The 15,036-nt window shown below is 41.9% G+C and overlaps 1 protein-coding gene across 1 annotated transcript; it reads right to left on the bottom strand.

Annotated features, from left to right (window-relative positions):
• Positions 1–780: 780 nt before the first annotated feature.
• Positions 781–13,186, bottom strand: THOC3 (THO complex subunit 3). Its single transcript, XM_047778072.1, has 6 exons — positions 12,848–13,186; positions 11,816–11,972; positions 9,746–9,950; positions 5,365–5,526; positions 5,145–5,245; positions 781–1,351 (listed from the first exon to the last, which is right to left on the bottom strand). Exons 1-6 carry the CDS (start codon positions 13,112–13,114, stop codon positions 1,188–1,190), a joined length of 1,056 nt encoding a protein of 351 aa, XP_047634028.1. The 5' UTR covers positions 13,115–13,186; the 3' UTR covers positions 781–1,187.
• Between the last annotated feature and the right edge of the window lie 1,850 nt (positions 13,187–15,036).

Genomic DNA, 15,036 nt, shown 5'->3' with positions numbered 1-15,036 from the left:
GGTGTTAGAAACATAAGTTTTCCTTTTGCTAATTTACTTTCTCCAAAATTTTCTACAAAAACCACTAACTGAGGTATATTTCAGTTTGGGGTTTTTTTGGCTGTGCTCATGGCATAAAGAAGTTCCCAGGCCAGGGATTGAACCCACACCAGAGCAGTGACAATGCCAGATCCTTAACTCTCTAATCCACCTGGGAACTTTGCTGAGGTATATTTTGATTTGGTGGGTTTTTTTTTTTTTTAATGCCAGAATGCATTAAAGTACAATGAAAATCAAGATAGTGCTCACAGGTAAATACCCGCTACATGAGCCATTTCTCCTGGAGGTAAGAGCTAATAAATGCTTTGCTTTCTCTGAGGAGCTGGCATGTGCTTATTTCAATAGGAATTAGCTGGCTGAGACCCTCCTTCACTTTGTCACCAGAGTACAGACCCAGAATTTGAGTTCAATCATTCAATTAGGGCCTTTTTCCTTATTTTTTGCATATTTCTATTTGAATTCCCCTGGTCTTGACTTCCTATTCTAATTTATAGGCAGATCCTATTCTGATTTTGTGTTTATTTATATTTTACCACTTTTCTCAATGTTTAACATAAATTCATTACCTACAAAATCTTTGTAGAATGAGGCCAGGTACACGTACACATAAACAACTTACGAGAGAATGATAATGTTTAAATTCTATCTGCAATTTTTTAAAAACAGAACATGTTCCTTCCTATAATAACATAAGAAAATAATAATAATGATATCATAATTTTTAAATTCCTAAAAGTCCTGTAATTAAAAAGTCAGTTTTATTAAATGCTCAGGTCTCAAAATTATATATATATTTTTATTATTAAAAAATCCCCATCCCATCTTACCCACCCACCCCCCCCAAACTAGGTCCTGTCGAAGTAGAAGCAAGCCCAACAAAAGTCCATTGTATGCCCAAAAGCAGGAAGACAGGAGGCCCCGAGAACGAGGTATGCTGGTGTCATCACTGCAGAGCCCTCCTGCAAGGGCCAAGGCATGGGAAGAACTAACATAACAAACAGAAAGGAAACTGGAATGGGCAGCCTGACAAGTATAAGTTACTCCAACTTACAAACACTTCAGGTGCCCACCAGCTCCAAGAGGACAGACCAAACTAACTATGCAGTGGAAACTTCTGCCTGGCCTTCTCCATATGTCAGGTCCTTCTATCAGGAATCATTAGGAAGCCCAAACAGCTTCACAGTTCCAGCTTCCCGACTGCTGTCATATTTGCCGTCTTTGTCATCACAGGCAAATGCCAGCAGAGGCCTTTTGGGGTGCCAAGCCACGGTGAAGGTCGGGGACTCACACTGCACCTCCCACAGCTTGTCTCCTAAAAATGTTGATATAGAGAAACCAATCAATACATAAGAGACCACACTCATGAAGTACTTACCTACATTAACTCATTTAATATGCTTAATAACCCAGAGGAGAAGTACAATCAGTACCCCCATTTTACAGAGCACTGAGGCCCAGAGAGGTCACAAGCCTGGCAGCACAGGACGGTTAACTTAAGAGCCTTTGCTCTGAACCCTATCCTGCACCCCCTGAAAAAACAGCATCAGGAACTGTTTGTTGAGCAGCCCTTCCAAGCCAGATGGATTATACTTTATATAATGACAATCTAGCAAAGCAAGTAATGATTTTAAACCCCATTTTTATAACGAAGCAGGTGGCTGCACAGTTACGTCACATCTCAAGGAAGCAGCAGAGTCAGCACATGAAGTCAGTCTGTTTCCAAAGCCATAGATCTTTCTACTAAACAATGCCTTGCAAATAGATTTTTCCCCCAAATTTTATTTCTTCTAGTCGAAACTAAACATGATTTTTCCAAAGCCATTTTTTTTTTTAGTCCTACTTTACTTTTTTTCAACCTTAGCATTAAGATCAATGCAATAAAATGTTCACAGCGTGACGCTGATTTTAAAACATAGGATAGGACATTCCCTTGTGTTGCAGCAGGTTAAGGACCCAGTATTGTCACTGCAGTAGCTAGGGTCACTACTGTGCAGCAGTTTTAATCCCTTGCATGGGAACTTCCACATGCCACAGGCATGTCCCCCCCAACTCCCAAAGAATGCAGGATATACTGACTGAATTATACATTTCAATATAACTGATATGCGAATTATATTTCAATAACCTGTTTAAACACATATCACACACATATGCATGTGTGTGTATAGAGAACTTTAATTGAGGTACAGCTGATTAACAATACTGTGTTAAGTGTCAGGTGTACAGCATGCACAGCAAACTGATTCAGTTATACACATATATTTTTTCAGACTACTTTCTATTATAGGTTATTACAAGACATTGAATATAGTTCCCTGCATGATACAGTAAATCCTTCTTGCTTAGCTATTTTACATGGAGTAGTTTGTATCTGTTAATCCCATACTCTTAATTTATCCCTCCCCTGCTCCCTTTCCCCTTTGGTAACTGTAAGTTAGTTTTCCACATCTTTGAGTCTTTTTCTGTTTTGTAAATAGATTCACTTGTATTATGAGGTTTTTTTTCTTGTTTTTTTGTTTTTTTTTTTTAAGTAACCTATTTCGGGGATAGTTAATGTATCTTCATAATGCTAGGACCTAGCAATCTACAGCTACATGTCTGAGTAAATTTCTGTTACATAGACATAAGGGTTTCGGACCCCTTCCATTGCCCTTTAAGCCTCTGACTCCATGCATGCATTGCTGCTGAAAGCAAACACTACAATAACTCTTCTGTAAGGATGCCTGGTCCTTCACAAAATGTGAGCAGCGTGGACTCAGCAATCCCAATTCAAAGGTTTACCCAAAAAAGATGACCACATACATAAAATGATACTCCTCACAGCATTATTTATAATGGTGCGAAAAGCAGAAGCCACCCATGAGTGGAGCAGCTTAGGTATATTCTGGGATAGCCAATGGGATTCTAAACCCCATTAAAAGCCACAGTAAAGCTCAGCAGCCATGGCCATGGAAGAAGCTGTGACATCCTGGAGCAGTAGGAGAGCGTGCCTGCATCACATGAACAGGAGGGTTACACGAAGGAGCTGTGCACCTGGATGGCTGGACAACACCCACCACAGTGTTAGTGACAGTGGTAATCTCTGAATCGTGGAATTGCAAACTTTTTACTTTCTTTAAAGTTTTCCATGCATTTTGAATTCTTTTACTAAAGTATCATGTATTTCTAAAAACAAAAAGCTACATTAAAAAACTGTGTTGTACAGGAGTCGTCGCTATGGCACAGCTGGATCGGTGGCATCTTGGGAGCAGTGCATCGCAGGTTCAATACCCATGCCCAGCACAGTGGGTTAAGGATCTGGCACTGCCACAGCTGTGGTTTAGGCATGACTGCGGCTGGGATCTGATGCCTAGCCCAGGAACTCCATGTGCCAAGGGCGGCCAAAGATGAAAAAAAAAAATGTGTTGTACAGCAGAAATTATCACAACATTGTAAATCAATAAAATTTTAAAAAATGAAAAAAGAGAGCAAGAGCGGCCTCCACATATGAAATATAAAAAGAAAAACCTACTTATTATTTTGGCAAATTTACTCCAAAACTTTAAATATCAAAAGCTGGAGAGGAGTTCCCGTCGTGGCGCAGTGGTTAACGAATCCGACTAGGAACCATGAGGTTTTGGGTTCGATCCCTGCCCTTGCTCAGTGGGTTAAGGATCCGGCGTTGCCGTGAGCTGTGGTGTAGGTTGCAGATGCGGCTCGGATCCCACGTTGCTGTGGCTCTGGCGTAGGCTACAGCTGGCTACAGCTCCGATTAGACCCCTAGCCTGGGAACCTCCATATGCCGTGGGAGCAGCCCAAGAAATAGCAACAACAACAACAAAAAAGACAAAAGACAAAAAAAAAAAAAAAAAAGCTGGAGAAAATGCTTTGTTTGTTCTTCCTTCGTTTGTTTAACCATATTTAGGAGTTCCCACAGTGGCTCGGTGGTAAAAAAACCAACTAGTATCCCATGAGGATGAGGGTTCAATCCGTGGCCTTGCTCAGTGGGTTAAGATCTGGCGTTACCATGAACTGCAGTATAGGCCGCAGACACGGCTTGGATCTGGCATTGCTGTGGCTATGGCATAGGCCGCAGCTCCAATTCAACCCCTAGCCTGGGAACTTTTTTTTTTTTTTTTTTCAAACTGTACAGCAAGGGGGTCAGGTTATCCTTACATGTATACATTACAATTACATTTTTTCTCGCACCCTTTCTTCTGTTGCAACATGAGTATCTAGACAAAGTTCTCAATGCTATTCAGCAGGATCTAGCCTGGGAACTTTCATATGCAGAGAGTGTGGCACTACAGAAGAAAAAAACAAAAGACAAAACCATTTTTTTTTAATTGGGAAAAAAATAAAATAAATCTGAGGAAATTCTTTTGTAAAATGAACACTCGCCTCTCATTTTCCTATCTTCAAGTTATGTTTTGTTGCTTTTCAAAACAAGTCACATCTACTTTGATAATTTATTTTTTATTTATATACATATATTTTTTAAGTTCACATACAAGCAAGAAAACAGGAAGAAATACACCATAATGCTAAAAAGGGTTGTATTCAAATGGTGGGATCATTCATTCATCCACCCATTCATCCATCCATTCATTCTTTCTCCTTTCTATATTTTAAAAATTTTGTTATAATAGAAGAATTAAAAGTGATTAAAACGCAAAAATTTTTCTTTTAGGGCTGCACCTGTGGCATATGCAGGTTCCCAGGCTATGGGTCTAATCAGAGCTACAGCTCCCGGCCTGTATCACAGCCACAGTAATGCCAGATCCAAGCTGCAGCTGCAACGTACAACATAGCTTGTAGAAACACCGGATCCTCAACCCACTGAGGGAGGCCAGGAATTAACCCACAACCTCACAGTTCCTAGTCGGATTTGCTTCTGCTGCACCATGATGGGAACTCCACAGAACTGGCCCTTTCCTAACCCTTTGCTCCCTCACTACCTGACTACAGTAGTCATAATACACAAACTTGCCTTAAGGAGACAAATTCATGGATGCTAATGCTGGTTGGTGCAAGAGTAACTTGCAGGAATGAAAATGCCTGATAGAAGTCCTGATGCCCCGAGATGAAAGAGAGGAATCTCATTAAGATAGCAAGGGCTTAGTTACCTGTCTCTACTTCAGCAATGTCAATGAAATGATCTTCCGAGGCTGATGCCAGCATTTTCCCATCATGGCTAAAACTGAGGGTCCTCACAGGCCAATCCAGCCTATAACAGAGTAGACAGAACAGACATTAGAGTAACCCAAGGAGAGGAGGCCATAATTTCACCCAAAATTAAATAAAATTAATTCCTCCAGTAAGCAAAGTTCTGGTAGAGCTGCTTACCTGGAAAAGCACCGAACACACACTAACTCATCCACATCCCAGAGGCTGACCAAAGCATCTGCACTTCCTGTGGCAAAGTACTTCCCCATGGGGTCAAATTTGATACAGATGCAGTTGGAAGGATGGGCATTGATGGACTGTACAGGCTTCAGCTCTGGGTAGCTGAAAAATAAGACAGAGAGCAATCAAACTGTGGGACGAGGACTGTGGTACTAACACAATAACAGGAGACACTTAAGAAAACCAGAGACAACACAACAAACATCACAGACTGTCATTCAAGAAAAACTTTCCAGAGGTAAAAATATTTCCAAAGATATAGTGAAACAGTACACCACATACCTAAGAATAAGAACCCAGACCAACCAACATGAAGACATACGGTAGTAAAATTACTGGACTTTAAAGAAAATTAGACTACCACCAGACTTTTCAAAGAAACACTTTATGCCAAAAGAAAATGGGGTGACATAATTAAGAGACATGAGCAAGAAAATATGATCAAAATGTTTACATCTAGCAAGTGACTATCAATTATAAAGAGTTCAAATAATAAGCACAAAATAATAAGCACAATATAATAAAGTATTCATTGGTTTTCTAAGTATGTAAGTTGTAATAAGTATGAACTCAGGAAATACCGTTCCCATGAACTTTTCCTGAGGAATCTAGAGAATGAGCTTCAACAATCAAAATGACTAGATAAGTTCCCGTCATGGCGCAGCGGAAACAAATGTGACCAGGATCCATGAGTATGCGGGTTCGATCCCTGGCCTCACTCAGTGGGTTAAGGATCTGGCATTTCCCATAAGCTGTAGTATAGGCCCCAGACATGGCTTGGATCCCATGTTGCTGTGGCTGTGGCGTAGGATGGCAGCTGCAGCTCTGATTCAACCCCTAACCTGGAAACCTCCAAATGCCACGAGTATGGCCCTAAAAAGACAAAAAATTAAAAAATTAAAAAAAAAATGACTAGAAACCTATCAGCCTAAGGCTGGTGACAGGCACTAAATATAGTTTCATGTAGAGACTGTGCATGTTTAAAGGTAAGGTATAAAATAAAATAGCTGTATGTTCTGACAATATATAGTACTAATTATTCTTTCTAAAGGAGGAAGAATGAAAAGAGCACATTCAAAAAGCAGAATTTTTTATTTTAAGTCATCAGATTTTTGGTGCTAACAGTAATATTGTTATTCTAAGATATCTGTTACGTTATATGAGATGAAGGTAATAAGCAACCATGGAATCGTCTATTTTATAATCCCCTGCATCCTTGAGAACCTGAATACTCAGTTTGGAAGGAAAGAGACATATCTGTAATACAGAAGTGGTTTACCAAAATTCCTATAGTCCTGAACTTTAATTGGAAAATTACCAGTATGAATGCACAAGGTAGGTATTCTATCTTAAAAATACATACATATATGTCCTAGCTCTGGAAGGTCAACTGGATGGGTCTAGAAACAATGACCAACCTGGCAATGAGGACATTCCTAGCTCCAATATTACTCGCCAGTAAAAAGATCCAAAGATTCTTAGAGAATCTTCTGATTAAAGTTCTAAGGCAGGAGTTCCCGTCGTGGCGCAGTGGTTAACAAATCCGACTAGGAACCATGAGGTTGCGGGTTCGGTCCCTGCCCTTGCTCAGTGGGTTAACCATCCGGCGTTGCCGTGAGCTGTGGTGTAGGTTGCAGACGTGGCTCAGATCCCACGTTGCTGTGGCTCTGGCGTAGGCCAGTGGCTACAGCTCAGATTAGACCCCTAGCCTGGGAACCTCCATATGCCGCGGGAGCGGCCCAAGAAATAGCAAAAAAAAAAAAAAAAAAGACAAAAAAAAAGTTCTAAGGCAGGAAACACAAGACAAACTGAGAATATCTTGTCAAAACAAAAGAGCAAGAACTGAAGGCTACTAGGATTGTGGCCAAAAAATGACTTAGCAAGCAATTTCAAGAGGCTCCCACTGGCTAAAGATGAAATAATTTGAACTTCAATAAGGTTAACATATTGAAACTTATCTCCTCTGCTTAAATTCATGAGTCCATAGTGATTCTTAAAGAAAAACAAAAACAAAAACTAGCTGATCATCTTTGGAGGTGATAAGTAACTAGTTCATTATCATATGACAAAGGGGAAGAACCAAGCCTTTATCATGCCTTCTCTAAATGTACTGTATTCCTGGGTAACTGAACAGATGACAGCACATGTCAGATGTCTCTTAAATTCCAATAAATAAGCAGACATATGGAATCAGCAAAATCCAGACTGGGATAAGTTCCACAGGTTAACAGCCTGGTTTTTCAACAGCTAAATTCTAAGTAAAAGAAAGGGATGGGAGTTCCCGTCGTGGCGCAGTGGTTAACGAATCCGACTAGGAACCATGAGGTTGAGGGTTCGGTCCCTGGCCTTGCTCAGTGGGTTAATGATCCGGCGTTGCCGTGAGCTGTGGTGTAGGTTGCAGACGCGGCTCGGATCCTGCGTTGCTGTGGCTCTGGCGTAGGCCGGGGGCTACAGCTCAGATTCGACCCCTAGCCTGGGAACCTCCATATGCCTTGGAAGCGGCCCAAAGAAATAGCAAAAAGACAAAAAAAAAAAAGGAAAAAAAGAAATAAAGCTAAAATCAAAAAAAAAAAGAAAGGGATGGAGGGGATCCCATAGCTTAACAGCCTTAAAACACATATCAAACTTTTTTAAATAGGCAAAATTAGAGTATCTGGAGATGCACACTTGGCAGCTAGAACAATAAAGAAATACTATAAAAGCTGACATAAAGAAACACTATAAAAACTGTTTTGGGGGAGAAGGGGTTTTGATTAGGATAAAGCCCACAGACAGACTTCTTAGGTGGCCAGCAAAGTACTATTTTCTGACCTGGTAGCGTTAAACAGGTGCTAGGCATATAATAATTCATTAAGCTATACTGGTGACATGGTTTTCTACATCTGTTTTATTTTCTAATAAAAGGGCTTTAAAACAACAACAACAAAAAAAAAAAAAACTGCCTATAGAATAGAATTAAAGTTGTTAAACACAATATTCCAGGCCCAAATAATTTGCTCCCAAATTATATTTTGACTTTATCGTCCTGTGTCAGGACCTCTCATACCAACTATTCTCCAAATAAGTCACGCTCATTCACACTTGTTTTGTCCATTGGGCAGTTCTCTTTTGCTGATTCTTAAAATTCTCTAATTCTGGAGTTCCCGTTGTGGCACAGCGGAAATGAATTTAACTAGGATCCATGAGGACGCAGGTTCAATCCCTGGCCTTACGCAGTGGGTTTAGCATCCAGCATTGCTGTGGTATAGGTCGCAGATGCAGCTTAGATCTGGTGGTGCTGTGGCTGTGGTGTAGGCCAGCAGTTTTAGCTCCCATTAGACCCCCCAGCCTGGGAACCTCCATATGCTGTGAGTGCAGCCCTAAAAAAAGAAAGAAAAAAAAATTCTTTAATTATTTCAAGGTCAAGCGCAGAAGCTGCCTCCTTCGACCCCCAATTCCCACAATCAATTTAGTAAGATTCTTTCCTTGGGATTCTACAGCAAACTTCCAGCTTCTCACACAGAACCTATTTCACCCTGCCTTGAACTACTCACCCAGGATAGCAGAAAGAACAGAATCAGAAAGATCTGAATTTCATTTCCAAAGTTTCATTCATTTAGAGGACAAATATTTACTGAGATCCTAACTGTGTATAGCAGGTACTGGGCTAGGCACTAGGGGCTCAACAGCAAACAAGTTAAAGACAGTCCCTTCTCTCATGGAATTTATGGCCTAATGAAGGATACAGACAAGTAAACATACAATTATAAAGTAGAAGGAGGAATGCTTCCAATAAGAAGGACATAAAATAAGCTTCTAACCCTGGGGTGAAGATGGCATCCCCAGAGAGAAAGTGGTATTTAAGCTGAGACTGTAAGGGTACGATTATGCTATAATTCAAGGTGCACGCAGTTCTAACTCTCACTAGCTGACTAGTGACTTAACCTCTTTGAGTCCCTGGTCCTCATGTGTGAAATGGGAAACATACCATCAGCTCCTGAGGATTTGTGTGAGGACTCAGTAAAGATAAGGTGGAAGATTCTCAAGAAAGGTTAGAATTCTTCATTACTACAGTGAAACCTAGAACAAGGTGAGGGGTGCCAAATCTCTGCATTGTCAAAAATCCAAAAATAACCTGAGTTGGCCCTCTATATCCACAGTTCCATATCCCAGATTCAACCAACCACAGATCATCTGGGCAGCCCAAATCCGTGTTGTTCAAAGGTCAACTGTATCTGTCCTTTTGGCTTCTTCAGCATAGACTCACACCTAATTCATCTTGGTATCCACCACAGCACCCAATGCAAAGAGAGGACAGAACCCTAAGCTAAAAGTCCCTTACCTGAGTATGTTGATACAGCCATTGCCATTTGTCAGGAAGAACATGTTATTGTCATTATTCCAGGAGATTTCATTGACCTCGAACTTGAACTGCTCCTCTGCTTTGGAACGGTGTGTCTTGGCATCAATAAAAGTCACCACATCATCCTTATTGCCTACAGCAATGGTCTGCCCGTCAGGACTCCAGCAGATATTAATGTTCTCCCCTGGAAACCCATATAATCAGCAAGATATTGTTAGCCCATAACCCTCTAGAACTTCATTCTGTTATCACAAAAAGACTAGAACATCGTCAGAGCTCATTCACTAAGGTCTTCATCAGTGGAAGCAAACTACTACTTACAAATCACCAACTACCACCACATTCATCTACAAAGTTCCCCTTAGTTCTCATATTTCTCTAAGGGACACTTTTTTATCCCCGCTTTATAGGTGAAGAAATGAAAGATAAGAGAGATGAGCCAAATTGTCAAAGCTGTGAAGTAAGAGAGCTAAAATCTAAACCTGGATTTGATGCCAAAGCCTCTTAGTCTCTCTTACACCTGCGCTTCCCAAACTCTAGCCACTCACATGCCATTTTCACAATTTTTTTTTTTTTTTAAATTTTGCTTTTTAGGGCTGAACCCACAGCATATGGAAGTTTCCAGGCTAGGGGTCAAATGGGAGCTGCAGCTGCCAGCCTACGCCTGCCACAGCCACAGCAACAGCAACGTGGGATCCGAGCCAGTCTGCAACCTACACCACAGATCATGGCAACACCAGATCCTTAACCCACTGAGTGAGGCCAGAGATCCAACCCACATCCTCATGGATACTAGTCAGGTTCATTTCCACTGTGCCGCAACAGGAACTTCCATTTTCACAATTTTTGTACTATCCATGTAACAGCTATACTTTTCTTCATTGGAGATGTTTTTTCCTTAAAACTTACCCCCCCAAATTTTTACTTAAATAAATTTAACTTCACTTTATCAATAAATTCTTCTCTATTAGGTATACACATACAACCAGTTTTTAATGTTCATCCATGTAACCACCTAAATCACTCACATACCATCACTTGTTTACTTGGGGGAATGACTCCATCATTCCAACTCCAGGTACAGGTCTTGCCAACAAAGTCCAATGGCCCCCATTGAATACATCAATTAAAAATTTCATCAACCTTAGGAGTTCCCATCATGGCGCAGAGGAAACAAATCCCACTAGGAACTATGAGGTTGCAGGTTCAATCCCTGACCTCACTCAGTAGGTTAAGGATCTGGCATTGCCATGAGCTGTGGTATAGGTCACAGATGCATCTCCGATCTGGCATGGCTGTGGCTATCGTCTAGGCTGGCAGCTATAGCTTCAATTAGACCCCTAGCCTGGGAACCTCCATATGCCATGGGTGCAGCCCTAAAAAACAAAACAAACAAACAAAAAAAATCCCATCAACCTTATTGATTCTAAGACGCTTTTTTTTCACATTTTATTATCTCAAATTTTTGGTGTATCATCATCTGATAAAGTGGTACATAAAATATTGATGCATTTCATAATCAATACCATCTTAGTCAATAAAATTTAATAAATGGCCTCAAGGTTTATAGGACAATATCTGGTAAAGAACAGAGTCTATAAATCCTTAGACCAGCTATTCTAGCCTATCAGCAGTTTCCCAAATTCTCCATTCCTTTGCACATGCTGTTCCCTTCTGGGGTTGCCCACCCACCCACCCACTGCACTCTCACCATTAAATCTCTATGGCTACTCCATGGGTTTGCTCAAATCCTGGGAGGCCCTCCCTAGCTCCCCCAGGACAATTGAAGCACTTCCACTCTGATATCCACCTTGCAGCCTTCTCTAGTCTAAGATAATCCATGTCATACTACATTAGTTTTTTTATTATTATTATTCATATGTCTCTCACACTGCACTAAACGATAAGGTCCCTGGAGCTGGAGACTGTCTTGTTCAGCTCAGAATGTCCAATACCTACAGGTCTGTGCACAGAGAAGATACTCAGAAAACACTTGCTAAATGGCTATAAGTAGCTTATCTTCCTATTGCCCTCTCTCTGAGTAGTCACCTTTAGTGTTCACGGTGGCAATGCATTTTGTAGTCCTTACATCCCAGATGCGAATGGTTTTGTCTCCAGATGCAGTGACAAAAAGATCAGGATTACTTGGGTGCCAACAGAGCTGGTCCACGCTATCCCCATGGCCCCGATAATTGTTTTCTTTGACCTGAAAGAACAGAATCTATATGTCACTACACTCATAGGTACCTGCCAACATATGTAACTTAACCTTATTCAAACCCTGTGACCAAAAAAAAGTTTGGATAATTAAAAAGAGTCCAACAGGGAACTATTCAATATCCTGTGACAAACCATAATGAAAAAGAATGTTTTTTTAAAAGAATGTCTATATATGTATAACTTTATCACTTTGCTGTACAGCAGAAATTAACACAACACTGTAAATCGACTATACTTAAACTAAAAAAAAAAAAAAGGGTCCAGTCTTTCCAAGCCTTTTCCCCCAATCTCTTCACAGTATTCTTCCTCTCTCCCCCCTCCCCAATCAGTCTGAACTGATCTGAGAATGGGTTCCAGAGCAACACCGTTACTCTTTTGCCCTCCCTGGCTTTTCTCCTTCTTTCAGGTTTTCCAGCCTTACTCTGCCACCAAGGATCCCAATCCACCTACTCACTGCGAAGGCGGTCCTATCGTTTTCAGGGAGGCCTTCCTTACCACCAAAGGAAGCTGCCCCAGCCACTCCTCACCACCACCCAATTCCTTCTACCACTCCCACACCCCCACCATCCTCCTCACCGCCACTGCCCGCTCATCTTCACATCTCACTACTACAACCCTGCACACCGCCACCTCCCCTTACTACCAGTCTTCTCTCCACCACCCCGTCCTCAACCCCCATCACCCCAACCCGTTGTCCCCCCCCTCCTCACACCCCCTCCTCTTTTCCGCACCACGCACGCCGCTGACCCCACACCCCTTCTTAGTCCTCCGCCCTCCTCCCTTCCACCCTCCTTACTACCACACTTCGCTTTACCACAGCCCCTCTCTCTCTCTAGCCTGGGCCGGGCCCCAGCAGCTCACCAACCGGTCCTTCTCCAGCAGGAAGACACTGGCCGTCTTGTCGAAGGACCCCGAGGCCAGGCGACGCCCGTCACAGCTCCAGGCCACTGAGTGCACCTTGGCGCTGTGCGCCGGGAACTCGCGCGTCTTGCTGTGGCCGCGGAACAACTCCTGCATTCCGAGCACATAGCGCGTCGGGCCGCTAGTCACTGAACACCAGGGAGCCATCGAGCCGGGACCGCTCTGGCCCAATGCCGAGGGCCCCATAGACGCCGCGGGTACAGCCATGCTAAGCTCCCGGACGCCTGTTCGGCCTCCTCAGTCCAGGTGCAGTCAGTCCTGCCGCCCCCGCCGTCGCACGCATGCGCACGGGAGAGCGCCCGCTCTTTTGCGCAGCCTCACTGTGGACCACCTCGGAAGGGACTACAAGTCCCGGCACGCAGCGCGCACCCGCTTTAGCTTTTTCAAACTCTATTGGTTCCGCTCTAAATTTCCTTCGCAATTAATGATTGGGAAGGTTTTTGGCGGGGTGGGAGGGGGTCCCTATTTTCCCCTTATCTACAGCTCGGTAGTCATATCTGTATCCCTGTTTAATCTAAAAAAAAATTAACGCAGTTCTTCTAATCCTCAGATCTCCAGGAGTTAAAAACACCTTTTTTCTAGGGTTGCTCCCCACCCTTCAGCTCCCTTCCTCGGAGCAGAAGCCTCTTGACTTCTTGCTGGTGAAGGACCAGCTGGTGAAACTCGTCTGAGTAACAGACAAGGGATTTGGGGGCGGGGACGAAGGGCTTGAGAAGGGCTGAGGGAAGCCTTTGGTGGTAAAGTGGCTGGACATTTGTACAAAAACAAATATTTTTAAAAAGTTAGTACATGCACTTGATAACAAATGTAGAAAATACAAACAGGAATAGGGTGAAAAGTAAGTTTACCTCCTATATCCCTGAATTGCCCTTCCAAAAAGCAATAAATTTCTTGCTTGGCCTTCCCCAGAGAGTTTAGGTGTGAAAAAGCACCTTGGGAGAGGTAGATAGATGTGCATCCCACCCTCCCCTAAAAAATGATAGCATTCCTTACATAACTTGTTTTCAATGGTAAATGTACATAATCATTTCTTATCAGTATATGCAGATGTCTCAGTCTTTTAATGGAGGCAGTCTTTAATAATATAGATGCACAATAGTTTATTGAGCTGATCCCTCTGATGGACATTTTGTGTCCATCACAATTTGCTTTTAGGGCAATACTAAATGTCCTAAATGCTTTTAGGACAATTTGCTTTTAGAGCAATACTACAGTAAGCATCCCTATACAAATTTTATTGTGCACATATGCGCTTTTTTATTGAATAGATATTGCCAAAATACCTGTGGCTTGGAAGAGTGTCTAAGGTCCTAAGTACTAAGTGAGTGAGTCCACATGTGAAGCATAAGGCTCTGAGAGGGGCCTTAGGAAATGGGGTCCTTTTCTTTCCCCAATTCACTTCCCTACCCCTTTAAAACTAGAAATTCTTGGAGACTTTAAAACTTTTTAGACTCCAAAGAATACTGATGATTTTAGACACCACTAAAATCTTGGAATGGGAGGATATTTGGTATCCAGTGTTCCCCCCTTAGCTTTCATTTTCAGGAATCCTCTTTATGTACTAGTATTTTTGTTTCCCTACATACACTAAGCATTTATATCTCCTGGTCTCAGATAAGAATACTGAAGAACAGAGGTAAAACATCTTGCTCTGGGTCACATGGCTGGTATTAGCGCTATGGGACAGATCAAAGATTAGGACTCAAGTGATACTGACTTCAAATTTTATACTCTAATTCTTAGAATCTGAAACCTCTATGTTTTAAATGTCATTTTTAATATTTCTGTATTAATTCTGTATTATGTAATGTGTTTTTTAATTTCATTTTCCCTTGTGTTCTTTTCCTGTATTATGTAAACACAAATATTAGAACCTCAGATGTGATATATGTATCCCACTGCTCCTCACTGAGACTGTTGTAATAGCATATATCTAGAGAGGTTAGGGTCTCCTGAGCAAGGTAGACTCATTACAATGGTCAGGCAAATGGGGGAAAAAAACAAAACTAAGGAAAGGATACAGAGCTTGATTTCAGCAGCTTAGAACTTTAATTCGGAAGCTGATAGTAATACAGTTCTATCATATACCTAGGTAATATTGGGAACAGAGCAGATGTCCCCCCCAAAAT

The sequence above is a fragment of the Phacochoerus africanus genome, chromosome 4 (genome assembly GCF_016906955.1).
Source record: "Phacochoerus africanus isolate WHEZ1 chromosome 4, ROS_Pafr_v1, whole genome shotgun sequence".
Lineage (NCBI taxonomy): Eukaryota > Metazoa > Chordata > Mammalia > Artiodactyla > Suidae > Phacochoerus > Phacochoerus africanus.
This window is presented reverse-complemented; position numbering and strand designations above follow the sequence as displayed.

What these genes read in the sequence shown, in the direction of transcription:
- THOC3 (XM_047778072.1), bottom strand. Translation starts at nt 13,114, where the DNA reads ATGGCTGTACCCGCGGCGTCTATGGGGCCCTCGGCATTGGGCCAGAGC. An exon ending in GGCTGTATCAACATACTCAG is followed by an intron (nt 5,527 to 9,745) that starts GTAAGGGACTTT and finishes CTTATTTTTCAG; the next exon opens with CTACCCAGAGCTGAAGCCTG. An exon ending in TGTGTTCGGTGCTTTTCCAG is followed by an intron (nt 5,246 to 5,364) that starts GTAAGCAGCTCT and finishes ACTCTGTTATAG; the next exon opens with GCTGGATTGGCCTGTGAGGA.